Here is a 22870-nt window from a genome sequence, read left to right as displayed (position 1 = left end):
TCTGTGCAGGAGAGGAGGCAGGAAGACTGTAATAGTCAGGAGGGGTGTGTGACAAGGAAACTCTTCCAGACACAACAGGACTGATGCACAAATGACCTCACAGAATCCGGGCGGCATGCACAGCGCCTGCACAGGTTCAAGCAAGACAAGTCTCCACACTGAGAAAGGAAGTGTACTAACCACTGAACTATCTGTAATTGATACCTGCTGCCTAAGGAAGAGCCAGTCTTCTCTGGAGTCTCCGAGTATACCCATCATACCTCAGGGTGGGCCACATGCTCAGCTAAGCTGGCCAAAACAAGTGAATCCAATGAGATTTTGGGGAAACTTTTGTTTTATTTTGCAGTGTTCTGAGTTTTGTGTGTGTGTGTGTGTGTGATTGTTCACATATGTGCACAGCTGCGTGCATACCACTCCCCACACACATGCAAACATGTGCATTACGCATATGAAAAATTAAAAAAAAAAGGTATGGGGGGATGAACAACACTTAGTCAATAAATGTTATTGTCACAGGTCTTTCAGAACTTCATGGGATTCAAAGAGATTCAGCATCAAAGGTCAGGAATGGGATTAACAGTCTCACCAATTACAGTAGACATGTTTAATATTCATTTGCTTGATGTCTGATGTTATTTAAAACATAAGATAGAGCTGGGCTGTGGTGCATGACTTTAATCCTAGCCCTTGAGAAACAGAGGAAGCAGATTTCTGAATTCCAGGCCAGCTTGGTTGGCTGAGCAGGTTCCAGGATAGACAGAGCCACACAGAGAAACCTTGTCTCAAAAAAAAAAAAAAAAAAAAAAAAAACCCAAACCAAACCCCCCCAATCTAAAGCAATCCAAATGAAACCAAAAGTAGACATACTTAACATGCATTAGATTGATGTCTGACTTTATTTAAACATAAATCCAGATGAGTGGTGATGGTGGACACCTTTAATCCCAGTACTCAGGAGGCAGAGGTAGCAGATCTTTGAATTTTAGGTCATGGTTTCACTCTATAGCTGTAGCTGAAATACTCCTAGTTCGATCTCACAGACATCCACTTGGCTTTGCCTCCCCATTGGCTGGATTAAAAGGCATGTGTTACCATGTCCCGTCAAGTGTATTTTCACTTGATGAATTGTCCTCTTTATTATCACTGACAATGTTCTTTGTCCCCAACCTACCTCAGTTTTAAAATCGACTTGATTCTTTTGACTATTGAGAAGAGGGTCACTCTGAATCTGGTGGAATACTTACCTTTAACATATTTTCTGTAGTTAACCCATGGTTGGGTCTGACTTATTTTCATATCTAATCTGACAATCTATATTTTAGGCATTTGGGTCATTTATAATTTATTTATTTATGTTTTGGTTTTTTGAGACAGGGTTTCTCTGTGGCTTTGGAGGCTGTCCTGAAACTAGCTCTTTTAGACCAGGCTGGCCTCCAACTCCGAGATCCACCTGCCTTTGCTTACCGAGTGCAGCACCACCGCAGGCTATAATTCATTTAATACGATTAGCGTTCTTAGTAGGAACGTGCATTGTTTTGAAATTTTGTTTCCTATCACGTTCGAGAATTAAAAAAAAAAATCGTGTAAATATGAAACAACAAAAGTGACTTTTAAAGTTCCATACTGTCGTCTTCCCACAAAGTAGGTTTTCCCTACAAAGAAACCGAAGCGTTCTTTTTTACGGGTGCCTTCATGTGCTAAACATTCAATATTCTGCTACATACCGATGTGGCCCTCAGTCACGTTTGTCTGTTTAGCTAACAGGGACACAGAACCTTGGAAGGGTCCAGCACATCCGGCACCCTGAAATCTCTGATGTTAACTACACTCGTTTAAAAAAAAAACCAACCAGTTCTTTAGTTCAGACTTTTCGAATTCATCACAGTGCCGCCCATCGCACACACAGCGAGGTGGGATCCTTCTGCAGGGACCCCAGGCAAAGCGTAGTCAAAGCAGTTCTGTCCCGACCGATCTGACTTCACCCCAGCCGTGCACGTTAAACCTGAGCTCATGTGAGCTCCCGCTAGGAGGGGAGGGGAGCCACCCGGAACCCGGAAGGGAGCCCCCCTTCAACGCGCACCCCCGTGGGAACTCCCACAAACCACTGGGGCAGGCCCCGAGCCGGCTGACCCGGTTGCATGCTGGGACCTCGCTGACCCGCAGAGCCAGGGCCTTCCTCGAGTTCTGAACGCCGGGACTATATTTCCCAGGAGCCACCGCGCAGGACGTAAACTATCAACTTCCGGTGTCCTGGCTGAGCCACCGCGGACGGTCAGAGCTCTCTGGTTGGAGGAAGTGCCTGGGGTAATTCTTCACTGAGCGAGGCGGGAGCCCGCGGTGTGTGTGTGTGTGAGTGTGCAAGGACCGTGGTGTGTGAGTATGTGTGTGTGCGCGCGTGTGCGTGAGTGTGCACGCGCGTCTCGAGCTCTGATCGTCGGTGTCACTGTGCTGTCGCTTTCTGCTCCTGCTCTCTCTCACGGTCACAGGGCAGAGGACCAGGCTTCAGGAACCTGAGGTCAGGGACGCAGTCTGAGGGCAGCTGTCCCTGGGGTCCAGGCTTGAGCTTGGGACGCCCAGGGCCGCCTAGGAGGGCAGCTACTTGTTGAGTCCATCATTTCTCAGAGCTGGAGCCATCGCGAGTGTCGTGGGAAGTGAAGGAAGTGCTCGCTAGGCTGTGTAGTCTGGGAGCCCATGCTGCCTCAGGCTCCCCGAGTCTGCCATTGTTCAAAAGGAGGGCCTGGAGAAGAATGCGAACATTATTGCCACACATGTAAGATTCAAGTGTGAGTTTGCTCTTCATTGTGTTTGAGAAATGAGGTTTAGTTGTGGAATATAGAATTGTCAGTAAGTGAGCAAGCGGTATGTTGTGGCCCTCTCTCTCCACTCAATATTCATATAATCGTTTCAGAGATCATTGACATCTCTCTACATCACTCCCTTTCTCCAAGATGTTATAGGTAGGAACCTACAGAGCCTTAGTGCTTTCAAATCTCGATTTGCTAAATCGATTATTATGTCAATGACATCACACATCACCTTTGACCTTTACAGGCCTTCTTTTCAAAGCAGGGGAAGAGTGGAGGTGGTAGGCAATTTCTGTTCACTTTTGAGGGTTTCTGGAATAGAAAGTGATAGCACAGAATTCAGTGTACTTGAGGGCTAGTAATTTTCAGGGTGCCTGTGTGTGGAACCGGGCAATACGGGCCAGATCCAGATGTGCAGTGCTGTCGTTGAATGTGGGGACGTGGCTCAGTGGTATCCGGTTAGAAGGACAGTTGTAAAGCCTGTTAGAGCAGTGTCAGGTACATAACAACGACTCGATGTGTTTTAGTTGTTGCTTTGTGTGGTCATTTTGAGTTCATTCTCTTCAGTTTTCTGTAGTACAAGGGAGTGTTAGAAACAACACGATTATTGGTTGTATTTTTACAAAGTTGAATCAACAGAAAAAAGCCCTTTAATCAGGAGACAGAGGCAGGTGGATCTTTGTGAGTTCAAGGCCCGCCTGGTCTACAAAGTGAGTGAGTGCCAGGACAGGGTCCAAAGCTACACAGAGAAACCCTGTCTCAAAATCAAACCAACCAACCAAACAAACAAATAAACAAACCAGGACAGGCTCCAAAGCTACACAGAGAAACCCTGTCTCCAAAACAAAACAACAAACAAACCAAACCAAAACAACAACAGGTAGACGTTATGGTGTTTCCTTTAAATCTCAGCACCAGAGAGGCAGATGCAGAAGGATGTTTGTGAATTCGTGGTCAGCTTGGTCCACATTGCATGTTGAAGACTACCTGGTCTACACAAAGAGACCCTCTCAAAACCAAGAAGTAAAAGAAAATGTGGTAGAGCAGGGTTTGTCTGAATTTTGAGATGAAAGGGTTTTTTTGGGGGCGGTGTTGGGGGGTTGTTCAAGGCTGAATTTCTCTTTGTGATAGTCCTGGCTGTCCTGGAACTTGCTGTCTAGATCAGGCTGGCTTGGAACTCACAGAGATCTGCCCGTGTCTGACTCCTGAGTGCTGGGTGAAATTTCTTGTATTGTGTAAAGCATGTGGAGCCCTGATGTCCTTTGGAATGACTAAATCTACCTGTCACTTTTTTTTGGTAGTGAGCACACTCAATATCTGCTGAGTCTTTTAAAAACCATTAGTCATTGTCACTGTGTTGCATGATGTATCTGGAACTTGTGTTGCGTAGCTGAAATTTTGTAGCCCTTGGTCAGCATCTTCCCGACTCCTTTACCATCTCTGTCTTGCACCTCTTGACCACGATGCTGCACATCCAGCCTCAGCCACTCTTAACCCCATCACCCACCATTTGGAGTATATCTGACTCCTGGCTTTTATTATTAAGACCTATTAGAACTCATGCTATGTAGAGCTGTGCTACCACATTCAGTGGGACTTTGTGCACTTTCATCGATGGCCTTTATGATCACAGACTTCATCATACATAGTCCTAACTGTCAGGAGGTCACACACTATACTATCACAGAAACGTATAAAAGTGGGCTGGGTGACGGCTCAGTGGGCACAGTGCTTACCAGCATGAAACTATGCAGTGCCAGACGCAGCTGTGCATGTCTCTAGTCCCAGCCCACCTATTGCAGGACAGGAGGAGGAGATGAGAATCCCTGAGAGGCTAGTTACCCTGGTGTATGCAGAGGCAGGAGGGAAGGAAAGAAAGAAACAAAGAATATTTGTGCGTGAATTTTGTGGAGAAACAAAATGTGTAATTTCATAAGATTATCAGATGTGTACTTTAGAGTTGGGCATGTTGGTGCATGGCTGTAATCTCAGCTTGGGAGTTGGAGGAAAGAACATTAACAGTTCAGGACCAGTCAGGGATGTACAACACTTTCTCAAAAAACAAACTAACAACCCCAAAGTGTATTGAACCAAGGCTTAGATTAGACTTAATGGGCTAGAGCCCTGGTTCCCTCTTTGGTGATGGCTGCTTCACAGGATAATGTCTCAGGGAGTTCGGAGATGTCTGTGCTACTCAGGTCTTGTGAGTAGAGGTTGGATGCTGCTGAACGTTGAACAGAGCACAAGATAGTCCTGCCACACACCCCAACCCAGAATAGTTATTTCAACAGTGCTGAGGTTGAGAAACCCAATTCTGGAGTTTAGAGACTTATGGCACCTTGGATTTCTTTTGTGTGTGCAAAATATCTCATAGCCGTTGAAAGTGGGAAATCAATCACATTCACCTCCTCTGACACCATTTAAAAAAAAAAAAATCATGGTTTAATTGATACAGTGAAAGTCATAATCATAGATGAGCGAAGGTAGTCAGGAAAGTGTTCCACAGTGTATGATTCCATTTACTAAAAGTGGGTACAGGATGCTGACCACTGCCTGAGGACTGCAGCTGCAGACCCTCCTGACTCTCCAGTCCTGCTGTGTCTCGCTCAGCCCTGAGGGTTCACAGGAGTTACACTTCAGTTGCTGTGACCCCTGTCATCCCTGAAGGTGGGATTCCAGTGTACAGTCTAGGCCTAGTTGCATCTCAGATGGAAGATGGGATCCCTTCTGCTGGCATCTTCTGGAGGAACTTCAAGGCAGATGTGCTTATGCTCTGCACGTCCACTGTGAGCCCTTGCCAGTGGCTTGCTGGGGTCAGGACAGGAAGGGCTTTGTGTGGAGCCCTGTCGGCTCCTAATTGTGTGTGGAGGCTGTGAGCAGTGGGAGAGGAGCGTGTGAGTGTGGATGCTTGAGAAATAACAGTAGTCAGTGACCATGCTGACCTGAGTCAGTCTGGGGACATCAGTGACAATCCAATGAAAAGGCTCTCTTTCATCCCCAGGGGAGGATCCTGAAGGAGAATGGCCAGCTCTGGTCCTCAAGACACGGTGTGTGTAAGTTGTGTCCTCTCTTTCCATGGGTGACTTTCAGGTTGGGTGAGTCTCTGCTGTCTCTCGTGAAGCTTCCCCAGGACCGGAAATCCCCAGCCCAGGCTGCCCCATTCATCACAGTGAGGGCTGGAAGATCAGAGCACTTCCTGTGTGTGTCTCTTTCCTGCTGCTTCTGGAGTTTTCTGTGAATGCGTTCCTGCACATCTGCTCTCTGCTTGGTCTGTGGTCAGGGAGGACTGTCCTTGCCATGGATGCCGCGGTCCCCCAGGGAAGCAGGGTGTTTGGGGTTTCAGAACGTTGAGGTGATGGTGTCCTTTGACTGCATGGGATCCCGATTGCCGTCTTTGTTGTTTTCAGGCTGATGACTCGGGGTTTGAGAGTGAATGGTCTGGGTGCATGTGTGTGAGGAGATGACCTGCTTGAGGAGCTTTGAGAGAGAGTGAGGTCACTCAGGCTGTGATTGGAGGGGACAGCAGTCTCCAGAGTTCAGGAAGACCTGAGTCACGTACATCGTCTTGAACCTTGAGCATTTCCATGGCTCCTTTCCCACTCTTGAGTCCTTTCCCTTCTGTTTCTCCATCTTGAACGCTTCCCCAATTTCACTCCACTGTGTTTGTGGTTTCAGGGCTCAGTGACATTTAGGGATGTGGCTGTTGACTTCTCTCAGGAGGAGTGGGCCTGCCTGGATGCTACTCAGAGGGTCTTATACAGGGACATGATGCTGGAGACCTACAGCAACCTCGTCACAGTGGGTAAGGCCATCTGTCCCCATGAGTGGGGGATGTGTCCCCTACACTGTTGTCTTTCCTGACTCTGAATGGAAAGACAGGGCCATCTCTCCCGTGGTAGCTGATGCTGGGCTTGGTGGCCCATGCCTGTCATTCCTTCACTCAGAAGGCTGAGGCAGGAATATTGCTGTGAGTTCAAGGTTACCAACAGATGCATAGTGAGTTCCAGGGTAGCCATGTCTACAAGATGAGACTGTGTTTCAAACAAAACAAAACAAAAATAAAATGAAATCAATAAACATAATAGCTTGGCTGTTAAAAGGACTAGTTGCTATTGCAGAGAGCCTGGGTTTATTCCCACCAGGATAAGGTAGCTCAAAACCATCTCTAACTCCAAGTTCATTGCATCTGTTTCTTTCTTCTGTCTTTCATAGTCTCCATGCGTGTATGTGGTGCTCAAATATACACTTACATGTGCATAAAATAAAATGAATTAAAATCAATAGAATTTTGAATTTGTAGCTGAGTTCCTCCTTCCCAAAGGAATAATGTGGGGTTTCATTGGTTGCAAACAGGAACTTCATGAAGCACCTGCCTTTTGTCCACACCTTGGAGATCCTCCCAATGAGCTCTGGGTTCAGAAAGAGACCCTGTCTCAAAAACCAAAGTGGAGAGCAAGCAAAGATGACCCCTCACACTGCTCTGTGGCCTATACACACATCCATGCGTGTATGCCTACACATACTTGTGCACATACCCTCAAAGAAACATACATACACTGTCCATGTACACATATACAACTAAATAAAAGGATCTTAGTAATGAATCAATAGAATAGGTTCAAAACAGAAGTGGACCCATTCTGTTTCCCTCAAGAAACATGTCCTTTACATGCTTTGCAGGGAAGTTTCAGGCTGTGAATTTGTGCTTTTCATTGAGCATATCTGTAAGAATGAGTTGTAAGTGTGAAAGAAAGGGAATTTAAATAACAATAATGCTAACACTCTTCATGGTTGGGGATGTAACTCAGCAGCAGAACACTGCTCAGCATGCTCAAACCCTCATTCCATCCCTAGCCTACGGCATACATAAATGGATATAAAAAAATAATGATCTTGTGTTCTATAGGTCAGACAGTGTTCAAGTATTTGAATATAGTGTTTAATCTCTGTATGAACCCTAATAGATGTCATCAACTCAATCTAAATGTATTATTATTATTATTATCAGTGGAGGCCATGTCTCACATAGCCTATGGGGGCTTTGGACTTGCTATGAAACTTAGCTGGCCTTGAACTTTTTGTCTGCCTGCCTCCACCCTCCAAGTGTTATGATTACATGTTCATGCCACCATTCCCAGGCTTTTTGTTTGTTAGTTTGTTTGAGATAGGGTTTCTGTGTATAACAACTCTAGTTTTCCTGGGACTTGATTTGTAAGCCAGGCTAGCCTGGAACCCATAGAGGTCTGTCTGCCTGTGACTCCTCTGAGTGCTGAGTATAAGACATGTGCCAACACGTCCAACTCCATACAGTTTTTAACATAGGAAAATTGCACATAGAATCTTATGGGACTTGCCTAAATGGCATTATTAGTGAGCTGCAGAGATGGGGTTTACACCAGATAGTGTAGCCTGAGTGTTCATGTTCTTACCTGCTGTGTATACTTTCCCCTAATGTGTCAAGCCCTGATCTGTATTTAAATGAGATTAAAACCCTTTTCTGAAACAGCTGGTTTCTTACTCAGGTGTCTTCTCTGTATCTGAAGTCTTTCCTTAGCATGATTGGGGCTTTTTAATATGGGTTTTAATCTGTTATTGCAATAAAAGGGACTTGTTAGGCAGCCCAGACTGGCCTGGCTCATTCCCCCAGCTGCTGGGCTTACATGTATGATCCACCATGCCAAACTGTGTAGACCTTTGTAATAAATAAGTCTGTTTTTAAAAAATCTGCACAAGCAACACAAGGTGGCACATAGGTTTAATCCCAGCATTTGGGAGGCAGAGACAGGCAGATCAAGTCAGTTTAAAGCCAGCCTGGTTACATACCAAGTTCCAGGACATCCTGGGATAACGAGAGAGTGGGTCTCAAAAACACAAAAAGCAAAACCACCCTGAAATGTCTACATCATGAATCGCTCTTTTCTTCCTTTTAAGTGGGAAGTTCCATTTCCAAACCGGATCTGATCACCTTACTAGAGGAGGAGAGAGAGCCCTGGATGGTTGTGAAGGAAGAAGCAGACAGGCCCGGCCCAGGTGAGTAAGAGGAAGGCAGGGCTCCAGCATTGCCAGACACAGCATGTGGTTGGAGAGTCACGTCATGCCTGACACTGGGTTGACACACTTCCTTCAGAGCGCCAAGGCCTGGGGAAGAACATGGCTGAGACCTGGGCAGAAGTCAAGGTCATAGCAGAAGCTGTCACAGGGGCTTCTAGTTCATGGGTCACTAAGTTGTTCCCATCGTCCTCTCTCTCACTGGAGCAGTCACCCTCTTTCTGACATGTTAAATGTATTTTATCATTGTGTGTGTGCACATGTGTGCAGGTACCCAAAGAGAGCCATATCCCCTGGGGCTGCATTTACAGGTGGCTGCTGGTACTCGAACCCAAGTCCTCTGGAAGAGCAGTCAGTGCTCTTATCGGCTGATCCAATGATAAGATACTCTGAACAAAGTCCTCCAGTGAGGCACAGCAAACATATTAATGGTGTGTTCGTAGTCACTCTATTCAGGTGTGAGGGTGTGGCCTGTGCTTCGCCCTGTGGCACGGGGGAGGTGGAAAGGCAGCCCCCCTGCCTTGCTAACAACTCTGCCTACTTTACTTGGCATGTTCCAGGCAAACGAGGGGCTATTGCTGCCTGGGGCCCCCAGCCTCCTGCAGCACAGGGTGCAAAGGGAACGACACAGTGTCGGCACGCACTGAGACCTTTTTTATCTGAGGGACTAAGGGTAAAAGACACATTTTCTCTCGATGGTTTCCTTCTTTATTCTCTATTCTTCTTTCCCACAGCTATCTACTTAAAGTTTTTCAGGCAGTATAGGAATTACAGCGTGGTTACATTTTGTTTTTCAAGTGAATGATTACAATGAATACAAAACAAACAGTAAAAAACCAGAATGTTTTGCATATCCCTTACATGATTAAATATTTTATGTATTACAGGTGAAAAACAAATCATCCCAAGAATCCATGTACATTCATATGCAAGCAACTTGTTATAGATTATATGTGTGGGCAAGCAAGATATTCTTCTTACTAAGGTCTTTTACTGGAAAGCTATGTTGTACAGTTACAAAGAAAGGGCCTATTATTTATCTTGAAAGATAATCTGATAAAGAATCTTATACGAATCAGAAACCTAAACTTTTATATATGAAAAAGAATCAGTCAGCTCTACTTTAAATCTTTAGTGTGCATACTCACCCATCAAAGGCTTTTTATATCAGGAGATTGAGGGCAAGAATGGATGTAAGGAATTAATCTTCACTTTAGGTCATCAACCAGTCTTAGCCAGAAAGGGACATCAGCCTGCGATAATTGGGCTGCTTTGTTCTTGTTCCCTGACCGTAATGAGTTCCTCACTCAACTGTGCCTTTCTGAAACTTCAGATTACTTTCTTGGGTTGTTCATCTCAAAGCTATTTGACAAAAACATCTTAGTCTAACTTTAAGTTATTTTCAAAGCTTTGTTTCAGGTATGCACCCAGAAACCTGTAAACACATCTCCCAACATTAAGATTAAAAGAATTTAAGCTAGTTGGGCCACTGGGACTCAGTTGTTTTTCTTAACCATTGACCTAAGCTACAGTCTATATGGCTCCTCAATACAAACTCACGTGTTCTAGATGTGTGACACTAACTTGTTTGTATTTCTAATCAAAACTCTGTCTAAACGAACATTATTAGCAGACAGTTCATTTTAGGATTAAGACATTTTCATAATGGATACAGGTACAGATGCCCCGTAGAACGGAATGTTTCCATGAGCTAAGCACACCACATTACAGGCAGCAAGGACGCTTCCAAAGGGTCAAGGGCAAGTGCAAGCTCTCCATTCAGGAGGCACCCACCGTTTTCTGGGTTTCCTCCCCAGCCAAGTTTTGCATAGGCTTTACATCCTTGGGAAACCCTCAGGCAAGATACAGGTATAGGGCACAAGGGAAGCAAAAGGTACCTGCTAAATAAAGGATGGATTAGAGCTAGGTGCTAGCACTCTGCAGCCAGACCAGGTGTGCCATACAGGAGTGCTGCCTCAGTGCCAGATACAAGAAAAAGCAGCAGCAGCAAACATGTCAAGGACAGCAGAAGCAAAAGGCACTCTGGGGTCTGTGGTTCGGGCCCCGCCTATCCCAGACTCGCGTGAGGGTGTTGCCTCCTGTTGGGCTGACACCTTAAACTTCAGTTGTCACCTGCTGCCCTTCTCACATGGCCACTGGCAAGAGGCCCCGACTCAAAAGGAATAGGTGGGCAAGCCAATGAACCGTGAGTGCCACACAGCCTTCCGCCTAGCTTGGCATGGGGCCTGTGATGGTTCCTCTTGATTGACAACTACATCTAGAACTAATTAAAGCCCAAGCTGCTGGGTACACCTGTAGAGAGTTTTCTTAACTAATCCTTTTAAGTGGGGAGACCCGCCTTCAATCTGAGCTGTGCCTTCTGATGGGAGCCTGTGAAAAGGATGTGAAGGAAGCTCTTGGCATTTTGTCCCCCCCCTTCCCCCATGCTGTCCTTGTATCTATTCCTTCACTGACATGAGCGCCTACTTCTTCAGATTCTAGCACGTACCCAAGACCAGCTGAGGCATCCAAGCTCATGGACTGAACAACTTCTAGATTCTTGGACTTTGTGTTGCGTGACAGGCAGTGTTGGACTAGCTGGTCCACAGCCTGTAAGCAACTGTCATAAACCCCACATATGTAGAACGGACACTTGTGTTCCTCTAGAGAACCCTGACTAACATAGGGGACATATCTATGGTACCAGGGTTTGGAGGTGGAAGCAGGAAGATCAGAACTTCAAGGTTATCCTCAGCTACATACTGAGTTTGAGGCCAGCCTAGGTGACATGTGCAGTTGACTGTTTTCCTCTGTCCCGTGGCCCTGGACTGGTTTCGCTCCCGCTCTCAGATTCCTGCAGCTGCTTATGAAATAGTCACTCAGAAGTCCAAGGCTTATTACTGGCTAGCTCTCTCTTATAGATTAGCCCACTTTTAATAACCTGTATATAACCATGCAGCTGTGGCTTACTGGTAATATTCTGGCATCTTGCCCCTTCTGTGGCTGCATGGCGTCTCCCTGACTGCGCCTTTCTTCTTTTTCTAGCTCTGTTTGGATTTCCCGCCTAGCTATGCTCTGCTTGACCATTGGCCAAATCAGCTTTATTTATCAACCAATAAAAGCAGCACAATTTCACAGCATACAGAAGGACATCCCATATTAGACACGAGACCATCACAAAACAGAGGGGCTGGAGAGGCAGTGCAGTATTTAGAGCACTTGCTGCTCTTACAGGGGACTCAGCATTCACTTTTAACACCCACTTGGTCTCCCACACCTATATGGAGGCTTGCACGTGGCTATAACTCCCATTTCAAAGGACCTGATGCACTTGGTTTCCTTGGCCCTAGGTATGCATGTTGTTGTGTATACATATATGTATACAATATATATACAAGTTGTACATAATGTATATGCACAAATATATGTATACACACATATGTATGTAGGTGTTTACAGAAACATACAATGAAAATAAAGGACTCATAAGAACAAAAACCTGAACAAATTACAGCATCAACAATAAAACCTCCCCAAATAAAAACAGCTGAAAAAAAATGTTACCTAAATGTACTAATTGATAACATTTTGCCTCATGTTGTGTGTTTATATCTACGACTAGATGTTTAAACAGTTTTTTGTCAAACTGTTTGATTGTAAGTCACTAATTTGATACTTGATTCTAAGTATTTCATGCATCCAATGGTAGGATATTATCCACAACAACCTTTCATCAACCCTAGTTAATGTGAACAACCTGTTTCTAGCATAGTAAGAAAATTATCACCTCAGGAGGATCCATACAAATTCAGTTTTCTTTATGGGTTTTCCCCATTTTGATGCACATTTTTGTTTTGATTTTAGTTTTGTGAACGTTTCAATGTCAAACTTCTTGAATGTATATTATTATGTTTCCTTCATCTCTTTCCACTTTTACTGAGACTTGATTTTTTTTTTTTCTCTCACAGAATATATGCTGCTTATGGCTTCTCATCCCTCTGCTAGCCCAGGCCCAGTTACTTCCCACTTCACCTCACATCTGGATCCACCCCATTTCCCTCTTCTTAGAAAACGAACATGCTTCCAAGGGATAATAATATAAGAAAATAAAATAGGCTAAAACAAAAATAACACAATGGAGTTGGACAAAATAGACAGGCAGAAGGGATAGCATCCAAGAGAAGGCACAGGAGACAGACACATTTGTTTGCACGCTCATGAATCCCAAACAAACACTAAACTGGAGGACGTAATCAGTTTAATCGTAAAGGACCTGGTGCTGTTTGGGTGGTGCAGGCCCTGGGCATGCTGCCTCAGTCTCTGTGAGGTCATACAGGCTTTGAATATATTGATTTAGAGGCCTTGTTTTCTTGGTATCTTCCTTCTCTCTGGCTTTGACACTGTTTCTCTCCACCTCCTCATCCACAGGGTTCCCTGAGTCGTGATGGGAGGGATTTGATGGGAACATCCCTTTTACATTTCTCCCAAGGTCTCTCATTCCCTGCCTAGGAGGAAGCTTCTCTGATGATGGCTGAGCAAGGCACTGATTTATGGGTATAGCCACATGTCGTTAGGACCCATTTTAATGTTTTGTCTTTGCTTTTGTTTTTTAACACAGTAGCATTTGGTTTTTCTTTTGGCCCCTGGGCTGTCTAGTCTCAGGTTCTTGGAATGTCAAGAATGGGCTTCATCTCAAGGAATGACCCTTATGTCAAATCATGTATTGATTGTTAACTTCCACAAGCTTTGTGCCACCATGGCCCCTAGCTTCTTTGTAGGGAGGGCACTATTGTTATTCCAAGGGTTTGTGGGTGGCTTGGTTCATATTTCTTTTTTGGTAGTGTGCATAGTACCTTACTGTACCAAAGATCTGGAACATAGGGTTGAAGGCTCGGTGTCAGCAACAGCTTGACTTCTCTGTGTTCGATAAGTTGAGAAAGACCAAAGACAGAGCCAATTCAAGTTTAAATTAAATGAATTTATTTCCTCTACTAGCAGGACAGCAGTGTTAGAGCGAAGCAGCATGCGTACACAAGGGGTGGTAAGGTGTGTTTTTAAAGGTGGACATCAGAAAGGTGTGCATTACAGCTATTCGTGGAATCCACTGCTGGGCAGGAAAATTGTTTTTCTTCCCTAAGTTGATTCCTATGAGCAACCTGTGTGGCCAGCTGGCTGGAATTCCAGAGCTAACCGTGCTCACCAGCCCTACATTGGGTATCAATTGAAGGCAGGGTATTAATGAATTCACTAGACCCAAGATAAATGATAAATGGATTTTTCTACAACTTATGAAGATAATAGTAAAGAACCACCATGGTGTTCCTGTTCCAGACAATGCAGTATTTGTCCTTCTGATGGTCTCTAAGACCCAAGGAAGAGTGTGCCATCCCCCCCTATTCCCCCACACACTTTTCTACCTTCCAGCAGTCACATCTGAGCCTGGAACCATGGTCAAAGGGGTGTGGCCACTAACACAAAGTTACTGGCAAGGCAAGATGCTACTTCATTTTTGTTTCCTGGTATATAGTAAAAATAGACCATTTCACCCTATCCCACAGTTATAAGCAAGTCTCTTGTTTCTTTTGTTGTTGTTTGTTTCCTGAGAGATTAGCAAGTTTTACTGAAGCAAAAGCCTGTGTTAATACTTCCTGGCCCGTTTTCCTATTATCACACATGCAGGTCACTAGGCTCTCCCAAGTATTCCAGCACAAAAGGTAAATGGTCCTTCGGGGGGTGCCTGTCTCCATATTAAGTTTCTTTAGCCATCACAGGGAACCTGTGTAAATTATTACTCAGATCTGAGCACTCTAATGAGTGGGATACAACAGTTCACTTTTGGGCAGGCATTAATAACCCAGTGCCATCATGTTAGGGTTGGCTTCTGTGTTCCTTTACTTTCAAAAACCTTCACTGAAGGGTGTATGTGTTTTCAGTAGTATGTAAAGAAGTATGTAAAATTATTTCACTATAGTTAGTTATAGTGTAGTTAAGCAAACATGTCCTCCCATTTCTAACCTGTCCAACTTTCATTATTGCTGCTCTCATGCTCCTGTTCAGCCTCTCAGAAACTTAGAGTATGGCCGTTCGTGTAAGGAATTTGTGTGTGTGTTACAGAAAAATAATGTATTCTTGCTTTCTCCTTTTCTTTCAGAATTGGAGTCATGCTATGAAGCTGAAAATATATCTCCAGAAAATCATGTGTATAGTATAGATTTACCCAAGCAGACCATGAAGCAATTAAGTAAAACTTTTAATCTCCAGGGCTCCAGTTTTAGTAATGACCCCAACTCTAGTACATTCAAGGCACTACAGAGTTATCAAAGAGATGTTGATCAAAAGATTAGTAACAAGGAAAAACTGCCTCCTTACACCTGCAAAACTCTGACTCACAATATAGAAAAGCCATATGAATGTAAAGAATGTGGAAAGTACTTTGGTTGTAGTTCAAATCTCAATCAGCATCAGAGTATTCATACTGGAGAGAAACCCTATGAATGTAAGGAATGTGGGAAAACCTTCAGACTCCACCAACAACTTACAAGACATCAGAAATCTCACAGCGGTGAGAGACCTTTTGAATGCGATGAGTGTGGAAAGGCATTTCATCTTCCCAACCTGCTTAAATATCATAAAACCATTCATTCAGGCACAAAACCCTTTGGGTGTGAGGAATGTGGGAAGTCCTTCAATCGTGTCTCCACTCTTTTTCAACATAGGATCATTCATGCCGGTGTGAAACCATATGAATGTAGTGAGTGTGGGAAAGCCTTTAATCGTCGCTCAAACCTCATGCAACATCAGAAGATTCACTCTGGTGAGAGACCCTTTCAGTGTAAGGAATGTGGGAAAGCCTTCACTGTTTTGGCACAGCTCACTCGGCACCAGAACATTCATACTGGAGAGAAGTCATTTGAATGTGAGCAATGTGGGAAGATATTCAGTAGTGGCTCATACCTTGCACGACACCAGAGTATTCATACTAGTGAGAAACCCTTTGAGTGTAATGTATGTGGGAAGGCTTTTAGGCTTCACCTGTATCTTTCTGAGCATCAGAAAACTCACACTGATGAGAAACCTTTCAAGTGTAAGCTGTGTGGGTCAGCCTTCAGACGTAAGTACCAACTTAGTGAACATCAGAGAATCCATACTGATGTGAAACCCTATCAGTGCAAGGAATGTGGGAAAAACTTCCGTAGACGTTCAAACTTTACTGAACATCTGAGTATTCACACTGGAAAGAAACCATTTGAATGTAAAGAATGTGGGAAAGTCTTTAGACTTAATATCCATCTCATTCGACATCAGAGATTTCATAGTGGTGAAAGACCTTTTGAATGTAAAGAATGTGGAAAGGCTTTTCATTTTTCCAGCCAGCTTAATTACCATAAAACCATTCATACAGGTCAAACACCTTTTGAATGTGAGGAATGCGGGAAGTCCTTCAAGCGTGTCTCCAGCCTTGTTGAACATAGGATCATTCATGCCGGTGTGAAACCATATGAATGCAATGAGTGTGGGAAAGCCTTTAATCGTCGCTCAAACCTCATGCAACATCAGAAGATTCACTCTGGTGAGAGACCCTTTCAGTGTAAGGAATGTGGGAAAGCCTTCACTGTTTTGGCACAGCTCACTCGGCACCAGAGCATTCATACTGGAGAGAAATCATTTGAATGTGAGAAGTGTGGGTCAGCCTTCAGACTTCAGTACCAACTTACTCAACATCAGAGAATTCATACTGATGTGAAACCTTTTCAGTGCAAGGAATGTGGAAAGGGCTTTATTCGTGGTACAGGCCTTCGAATTCACCAAAGAATCCATACTGGTGAGAAGCCCTTTCAATGTAAGGAATGTGGAGAAGCCTTTCAATATCATTACCAATTTCTTGGGCATTTTAGAATTCATACTGACAAGAGTCCTTATGAATGTACACAATGTGGGGAGTACTTTACTCGTGGTGGAGACCTTAAAGTACATCAAAGAATTCACACTGATGAGAAATCTTACCAGTGCTAAGAATATTCGAATCCCATTAGTTGAAAATCAAGCTTGGTTTGACATGCTAAAATGCATATTAATAAGCCTTATGGATGTAAGGAATGTGTAAAGACTTTCAGTAATTCTAAGATAGCCTTATATTACAGAATTCATTATGGTGAGAACCCCTATGAATGTAAGAATTGGAGAAAATGTTTATTGTTATTATTATTATTTTTTTTTTTTTTAGCCTTTACTGCACAGTGGAGAATTCATACTGGTATGAAACTTCTCAATGTAAAGAATATGGAAAGACCTTCAATTTCTGAGCTCAGGCCTTCTTCAATATAAAGGAATCCATGCTGGTGTGAAACCCTACCAATGCAAGGAGTGTGGGAACATTATAGAATTAGCTCAGCTCTTAAACCTCATCAGAGAGTCCTTATAGGTCTGAAACCCTGTGAATGTAAAGAATGTGGGTAAGCCTTATTGTAAATGATGAGCCTATAAAACATCAGAAAGTACTTCATCATCAGGGGTCCTATGCATGTAAGGAAGGCAAACAAGTCTTTGTATGGAAATTTTACTGAACATCAGAGGACTCATTGGCAAGACTGTGATTGAAAAGGATGTGGGAAGAACTAGAATTTGTCCTAGAATTTGGTCTACATCAGTATTCATATATTCTTAATGCCAAGAAACCCTTAGAGAATGAGAATGTGGGAAACCTGTTGTTCAGAGGTCATACTCTGTTGAGAATATCTTTGAATGTCAGAAGTATAGGGTAGCCATCATAGTCTTGATTTACTTTCATCTTGTTAATTCTGTAAATTTAATTCAAATAGTATTAAACCAATATAGGAAAGCAGTTATTGGAACTAGGATTATGTGAGGTCCCTTCCTGGTCTCCATTAGTATCCATGGCTCCTGTAATGTTAGGCACAATGTTTCCTTTCTGCCTAATTTGTTAATGACAATCACAGTACCAGACAAAGTTGTGCAAACAATACAACAGATATAAAATCCTTGAAAGAATATTTGTTTCATGCTCATGTTCTATAAAGTGGCTTTTTACAATGTTCTTGCCTTTATATCATCATTCCTGTAACTTATATGGAAGCAAATTGTATTGCAGATAGTTTAGAGGAGCCTCATGCATTCCTATACCATTCTGGGAAAAATCAAATCTGATGAAAATATATATGAAAGGATTTTTATTGAGAATTCATTCCTTAATTATTTGTGTAGAGAAGTTAAAAACATAGCTGCTAATGAATACTTTTGAAAGGGGTTCAATACATAAAAATTTCAAAAGGTAAGACCCTATAATTTATGCTGTCTGTCCATTACAAATATACATTTGTGACATGGCAAGATAGTATAGGGTCTCCCCTATTGCAATCTTAATGAAGCCATTTTAGAATTTGACTTTTGATGGAGAATCTCATGGAAAATTACTGAACTCTATTACCAGAACTAGTTAATTTATATTGGCTTCTGTCAAACTGCCTTCATGTTCGAACTTCTATCTGCAGCTAACTGCTTATTTTGGCTTCTGTTAAACTGCCTGCTTGGGCAAAACCTCCCTCTACCTCTGCTGAACAAGACAGCAGGATTTTTGTTTGTTTTTTGTTTTTAATAGCTTCCTGCTCTAGACATTGAGGCTACACTTGGGTCCCCACTACCAGATTGTAGACCCAGCTGGCTGGAATAAAGGCTTTCAATTGGCCATAAACTCTTGAGTGGTCTTCTCTGGTGACCTCCCCATAAAACATTTAACAAAATAACCAAAATTGGCTAGGTGGTGGTGGTGGTGGTACAAACCTTAATCCCAGCATTTGGGAGTCAGAGGCAGGTAGATCTCTGAGTTTAAGCCGGGGCTGATTTACTCTATATTTGGTTGCTTTTTTGGTCCTTGGTCTGTGGAGGGTCCACCACCCAGCTCCCAAATAAACACATGCAGGCTTATTCTTACTTATTGGTGTACAGTCTTAGCTTCACTTGTTTCTTGTCAGCTTTTCCTAACTTAAATTACCCCATCTACGTTTCTCTATTTCTGTTTTTCTTCTTACTCTGTGGCTTGCTGTGTAGCTGGATGGATGACCCCTGATGTCTTCCTTTCTCTCTCTCTTTCTTTCTCTCTTGGCTCCCGATGTCTTCCTCCGTCCCTCCCTCCCTGCCTCTCTCTCTCTCTCTCTCTCTCTCTCTCTCTCTCTCTCTCTCTGTTCCTTGATCTCAGATATTTTCTATTTATCTGTCTGCCTGCCAGCCCTGCCTACCTTTTCTCCTGCACAGCTATTGGTATTGGTCATTCAGCTCTTCATTAGGCCAATCAGGCCAAGCAACACAGTTTCACAGAGCTAAACAAATTTAACATAAAAGAATGCAACACATGTTTGCATCATTAAACAAATGTTACACAGCATAAATGCAATACATCTTAATATTCCACAACAGTCTACAAAGTGAGTTCCAGAACAGGCAGGGCTGTTGCACAAAGAAACCCTGACTTGCAAAACAAACAGAAAAGATGTGTGTCTTTTTACCTCAAAGATTTGGAGTAGAAGTGGATTCACCCACTTCAAGCAGATGATGTGCCCTCCATTTTGGGATTGTAGTTTATTCCAGATATAGTCAACTTGGCAATCAAGAACAGCCATCACAGCACTAAAATAACCTGGAGGAAGATAACACCTTGCAGGATACTGTATGTTCATCCTTGTGTTATGTGGAAGCATAAGCAGACTTGTGTGTATGTTACTGGATGCTGAGTGTGCAAGATGGATGTGTGCATTTCTATAGTGCCAGTTATTTAATAAGAATACATTTGCAAACTTTGTCTTGCTGATTACAATTCGTCAAGTAATCCCAATTTTGCTTGGTAGCTGGGTGATGACAATGATAGGTTCTTTTATTCCAATCTTTGTGTTTGTTAATTTGTTTTTGTTTTTTGAGACTGGCTGTAGACCAGGCTGCCTCGAGCTCACAGAGCTCCACCTGCCTCAATCTCCTGAGTGCTGGTGTTAAAGGTGTGTGCCACAACTGCCCTGCTCTTTTATTCCAATTTTAATTACCAATATGAAGTCTTGCATTGCACATTAACATATCACACAGTAATATACAAAATATACAAAATAGCTCAGCAAGGGTTACAGAAGCTTCAGCATTCAAAGAGGCTGTGCTGAAGGCCAGATACAGCTGATAAAGGCATGGAATAGTCTGGAGAGACCAGAAAAATGTTAAGGGGTGCAGGTGCTCAGAAGCAAAGATATTAAATGCAAGTCCTGAGGTCAGTCCAGTGAGCTGAGAGCCAAGGACCGGAGAAACCACTCACCCTAGAGTCTGAGGACAGACGGAGATTTTTTTTTTTCATTGTAATTTTCCTGAGAATGAGGCTCATGATAAGTGACAAGGTGACTAATGAGTATGTCTGCTACTCTTTTGTCTTGGGGTGGTCCTCTTATGGTCCCAGATGAAGTGATCCCATCTTCCACAACTGGTAAGCTCATGTGTCTGATACAATATATTTTAAGGTGTCATTTTGGTACAAATAAATTATCTATTGTGCCTCCTGGTATGCTGGCAGATGGTTGTTCACTTGTGTTAATGAGATGTAGAGTCATTTCTTCATGGCACTTACAACTTAAGATAGAATATTCCCTTATTCAGTTGTATACAATAAGCAAGTCTCCACTAGGATATATAAAGAACAAACAAAAAGAAAGTCAAAACCAAAAACTCCCTAGGTAATTGTTGTAAAAGACCCTCAGACCTTAGTACAACCTACTTCATGATGGAAGTACTATTCATGCCATAACACATAGATTGCAGTATCAGCCAACACAAGAAACAAAGACCTGATCCATCAAAGATTATAGTTCTGGGAAAGTCTCTAAATGTACTTTTTTGGGTTTTGTAGTTCTACTCCTGGAGAACTGCTCATGTTAACTGAAGTATCTCAACCCAGGATATAGTAGTTTTGGTGCTTAAAAGCTCACCCCAAGAAAGGCTTGGGGATGGATACATTGGGATCCAGAATACCTGTGTAGTTACTGGCTAGCTACTAAAGACTACTGGATTAAACCCACCTCTGAGTATTCTTCTATGATGGATAGTCACTGTAACTGGAGTTTCTGTCCTGCCAAGTCCCACTGCTCTTGAGCTCCAAATAAACACATGGGCGATATATTAATTATTAAACTGTTGGCCGATGACTAGGGATTCTTACTGGCTGGATCTGCCTTAATTATCAACCCATTTCTCCAAATCTATGTATTTCCATGTGGTCTTGGCTTACCAGAGAATGTTACTCCTTTAGCGGCTACATGGCATCTCTCTGGCAGCTTCTCTCTGCTCCTCTCCCAGAATTCTCATCTCTTGCCCTGCCTATCTTCCTTCCTCTATTGGCCAAATAGTGTTTCATTCATCAACCAATAAGGGAAACATATATACAGAAGGGCATCTCCCATCAAGTCACAGCATTTCTGGTGATCCTACTCAGTTCGCTAGACCCCAAACCTCAAGGCACTAGGGATATGAGGCCTTCAGAGCAGGTCAGCAGGGTTAGTACATGGGAGCGCGCAATGGGAAGACTTCCCAGGTCCCCAAGACACCCCTTCATCAGTCACTGCCTAAGACTTGGGAAGAGTCTTGACACTTCCGCATAAAAGGAAACCACTTAGAAGGCCTCCTGGTCAGTCCCCTGTGGAGGTTAAGTCTGGTTAAGGCACCTTCTGTCTAAGGACACAAAGAGAACGTTTGGATGTGGCTGCCGATCCCGTGTCCATGAGTCAAACATTGAAAATCAGCTGTTCTGTTAAGATATGAATGTGTGGTGGCCTCACCTGGCTGGTTGTCTATGTGTGTCTTTCCGTGTGTCCCTCTGTGTGTTACTCTCAGTGATTGGAGAAACAGGTCTAAAATGAAAGAGGGATAATTCTTCCCGAGACTGTAGCCAGCAGCTGCCTCCCTGGAAGACTTCCCTCAGTCCCACATGCAGAACTGTACCCTGGTTCCCCTTTCACACAGTGGATGCAACAGTGGCTGCTACTGTTGCTATAGTAACGCTGTCAGCAATGGTGGGCACTGGTCACTATGGCCCACATGAGTGTTTTGCAGATGAGGCCATATAGGATGTCTGTTTCTTGCACAGAAAAGGTCTGAGCCTTCTGTGAAATGGCATCATCTGGAGTCAGGTGGCCCAGTGATGGTTCAGGCCTTCTGAAATATGGAACCCCATTCGTCCTCATCAGGTTCCATGTATTGACTAGTGGCTTTCTCTGGTGGAAGATGTCCCCCTACCAGCTTAATATCTGTGCCCTCTTGTTGGGGACTCAAACCCTTTTGGTTCCACCAGGTCTCAGAATATCAAAAATCCTACTCTCAGGCCTTTGGCTCCAATAGCACTTGCTTGTTTCATTATGTGACTCTATCCTGATTGGCCTGGTTACCTGTATGGAGGCAGGCAAGGGCCCCTGCCACCTAACTGGAATTCACATAGAGAGGGAGTAAGAGCCTCCCTTCGCTCCTCCTCATGCGGCTCTTGGAACCTGTTTGCTGAAGAAAATTTCCCTCTTTCCTGTTTCTTGGATTATGGTTTATTTTCAATCAGCAATTAATATAACTGGAAAACTCAAAACCTACCATTCTCTGGGCAATAGAAAAACCACACCCAGCTGGGTGGAATGATCACTGCTCGATAATGCAGCTAGGAGAGAATGGATTTCCCCTTCTGTCCAAGGTTGACCTAGGAGGCAATTTTCTCTAGACCCTTTAAGAATGATGAGAAACAGCTGCTAAAAAGATTCCTTTTTTCACCCAGTCAACCTCAGATGTTAGAAAAACAGGTTATATAATTAGATGGATTAAAAGATATAAATAGGTCTCAGCTCATGGAGACAGCTCAAAAGGCATTTAACAACAACAACAACAACAAAAAACTGATTGAGAGTCAAGACCACCATCACTTTCTCTATTGATGAGACATAGACTACAGATACCCAGCAATCTTTTCATGTCTTGCCCTCTGTCAGAAGACTTCCTCC

At 43.4% G+C, this 22870-nt stretch overlaps 1 protein-coding gene across 1 annotated transcript; it reads left to right on the top strand.

Moving 5' to 3' along the window:
• Positions 1 to 5797: 5797 nt before the first annotated feature.
• On the top strand, positions 5798 to 18159 carry LOC127238884 (zinc finger protein 60). The gene is made up of 4 exons (XM_051207656.1): positions 5798 to 5857; positions 6480 to 6606; positions 8736 to 8834; positions 15004 to 18159. Exons 1-4 carry the CDS (start codon positions 5825 to 5827, stop codon positions 16863 to 16865), a joined length of 2121 nt encoding a protein of 706 aa, XP_051063613.1. The 5' UTR covers positions 5798 to 5824; the 3' UTR covers positions 16866 to 18159.
• Positions 18160 to 22870: the final 4711 nt, after the last annotated feature.

The sequence above is a fragment of the Phodopus roborovskii genome, unplaced genomic scaffold, assembly GCF_943737965.1.
Source record: "Phodopus roborovskii unplaced genomic scaffold, PHOROB, whole genome shotgun sequence".
Lineage (NCBI taxonomy): Eukaryota > Metazoa > Chordata > Mammalia > Rodentia > Cricetidae > Phodopus > Phodopus roborovskii.
This window is presented reverse-complemented; position numbering and strand designations above follow the sequence as displayed.

What these genes read in the sequence shown, in the direction of transcription:
- LOC127238884 (XM_051207656.1), top strand. Translation starts at nt 5,825, where the DNA reads ATGGCCAGCTCTGGTCCTCAAGACACGGTGTGT. An exon ending in CAGCAACCTCGTCACAGTGG is followed by an intron (nt 6,607 to 8,735) that starts GTAAGGCCATCT and finishes CTTCCTTTTAAG; the next exon opens with TGGGAAGTTCCATTTCCAAA. An exon ending in AGCAGACAGGCCCGGCCCAG is followed by an intron (nt 8,835 to 15,003) that starts GTGAGTAAGAGG and finishes CTTTTCTTTCAG; the next exon opens with AATTGGAGTCATGCTATGAA.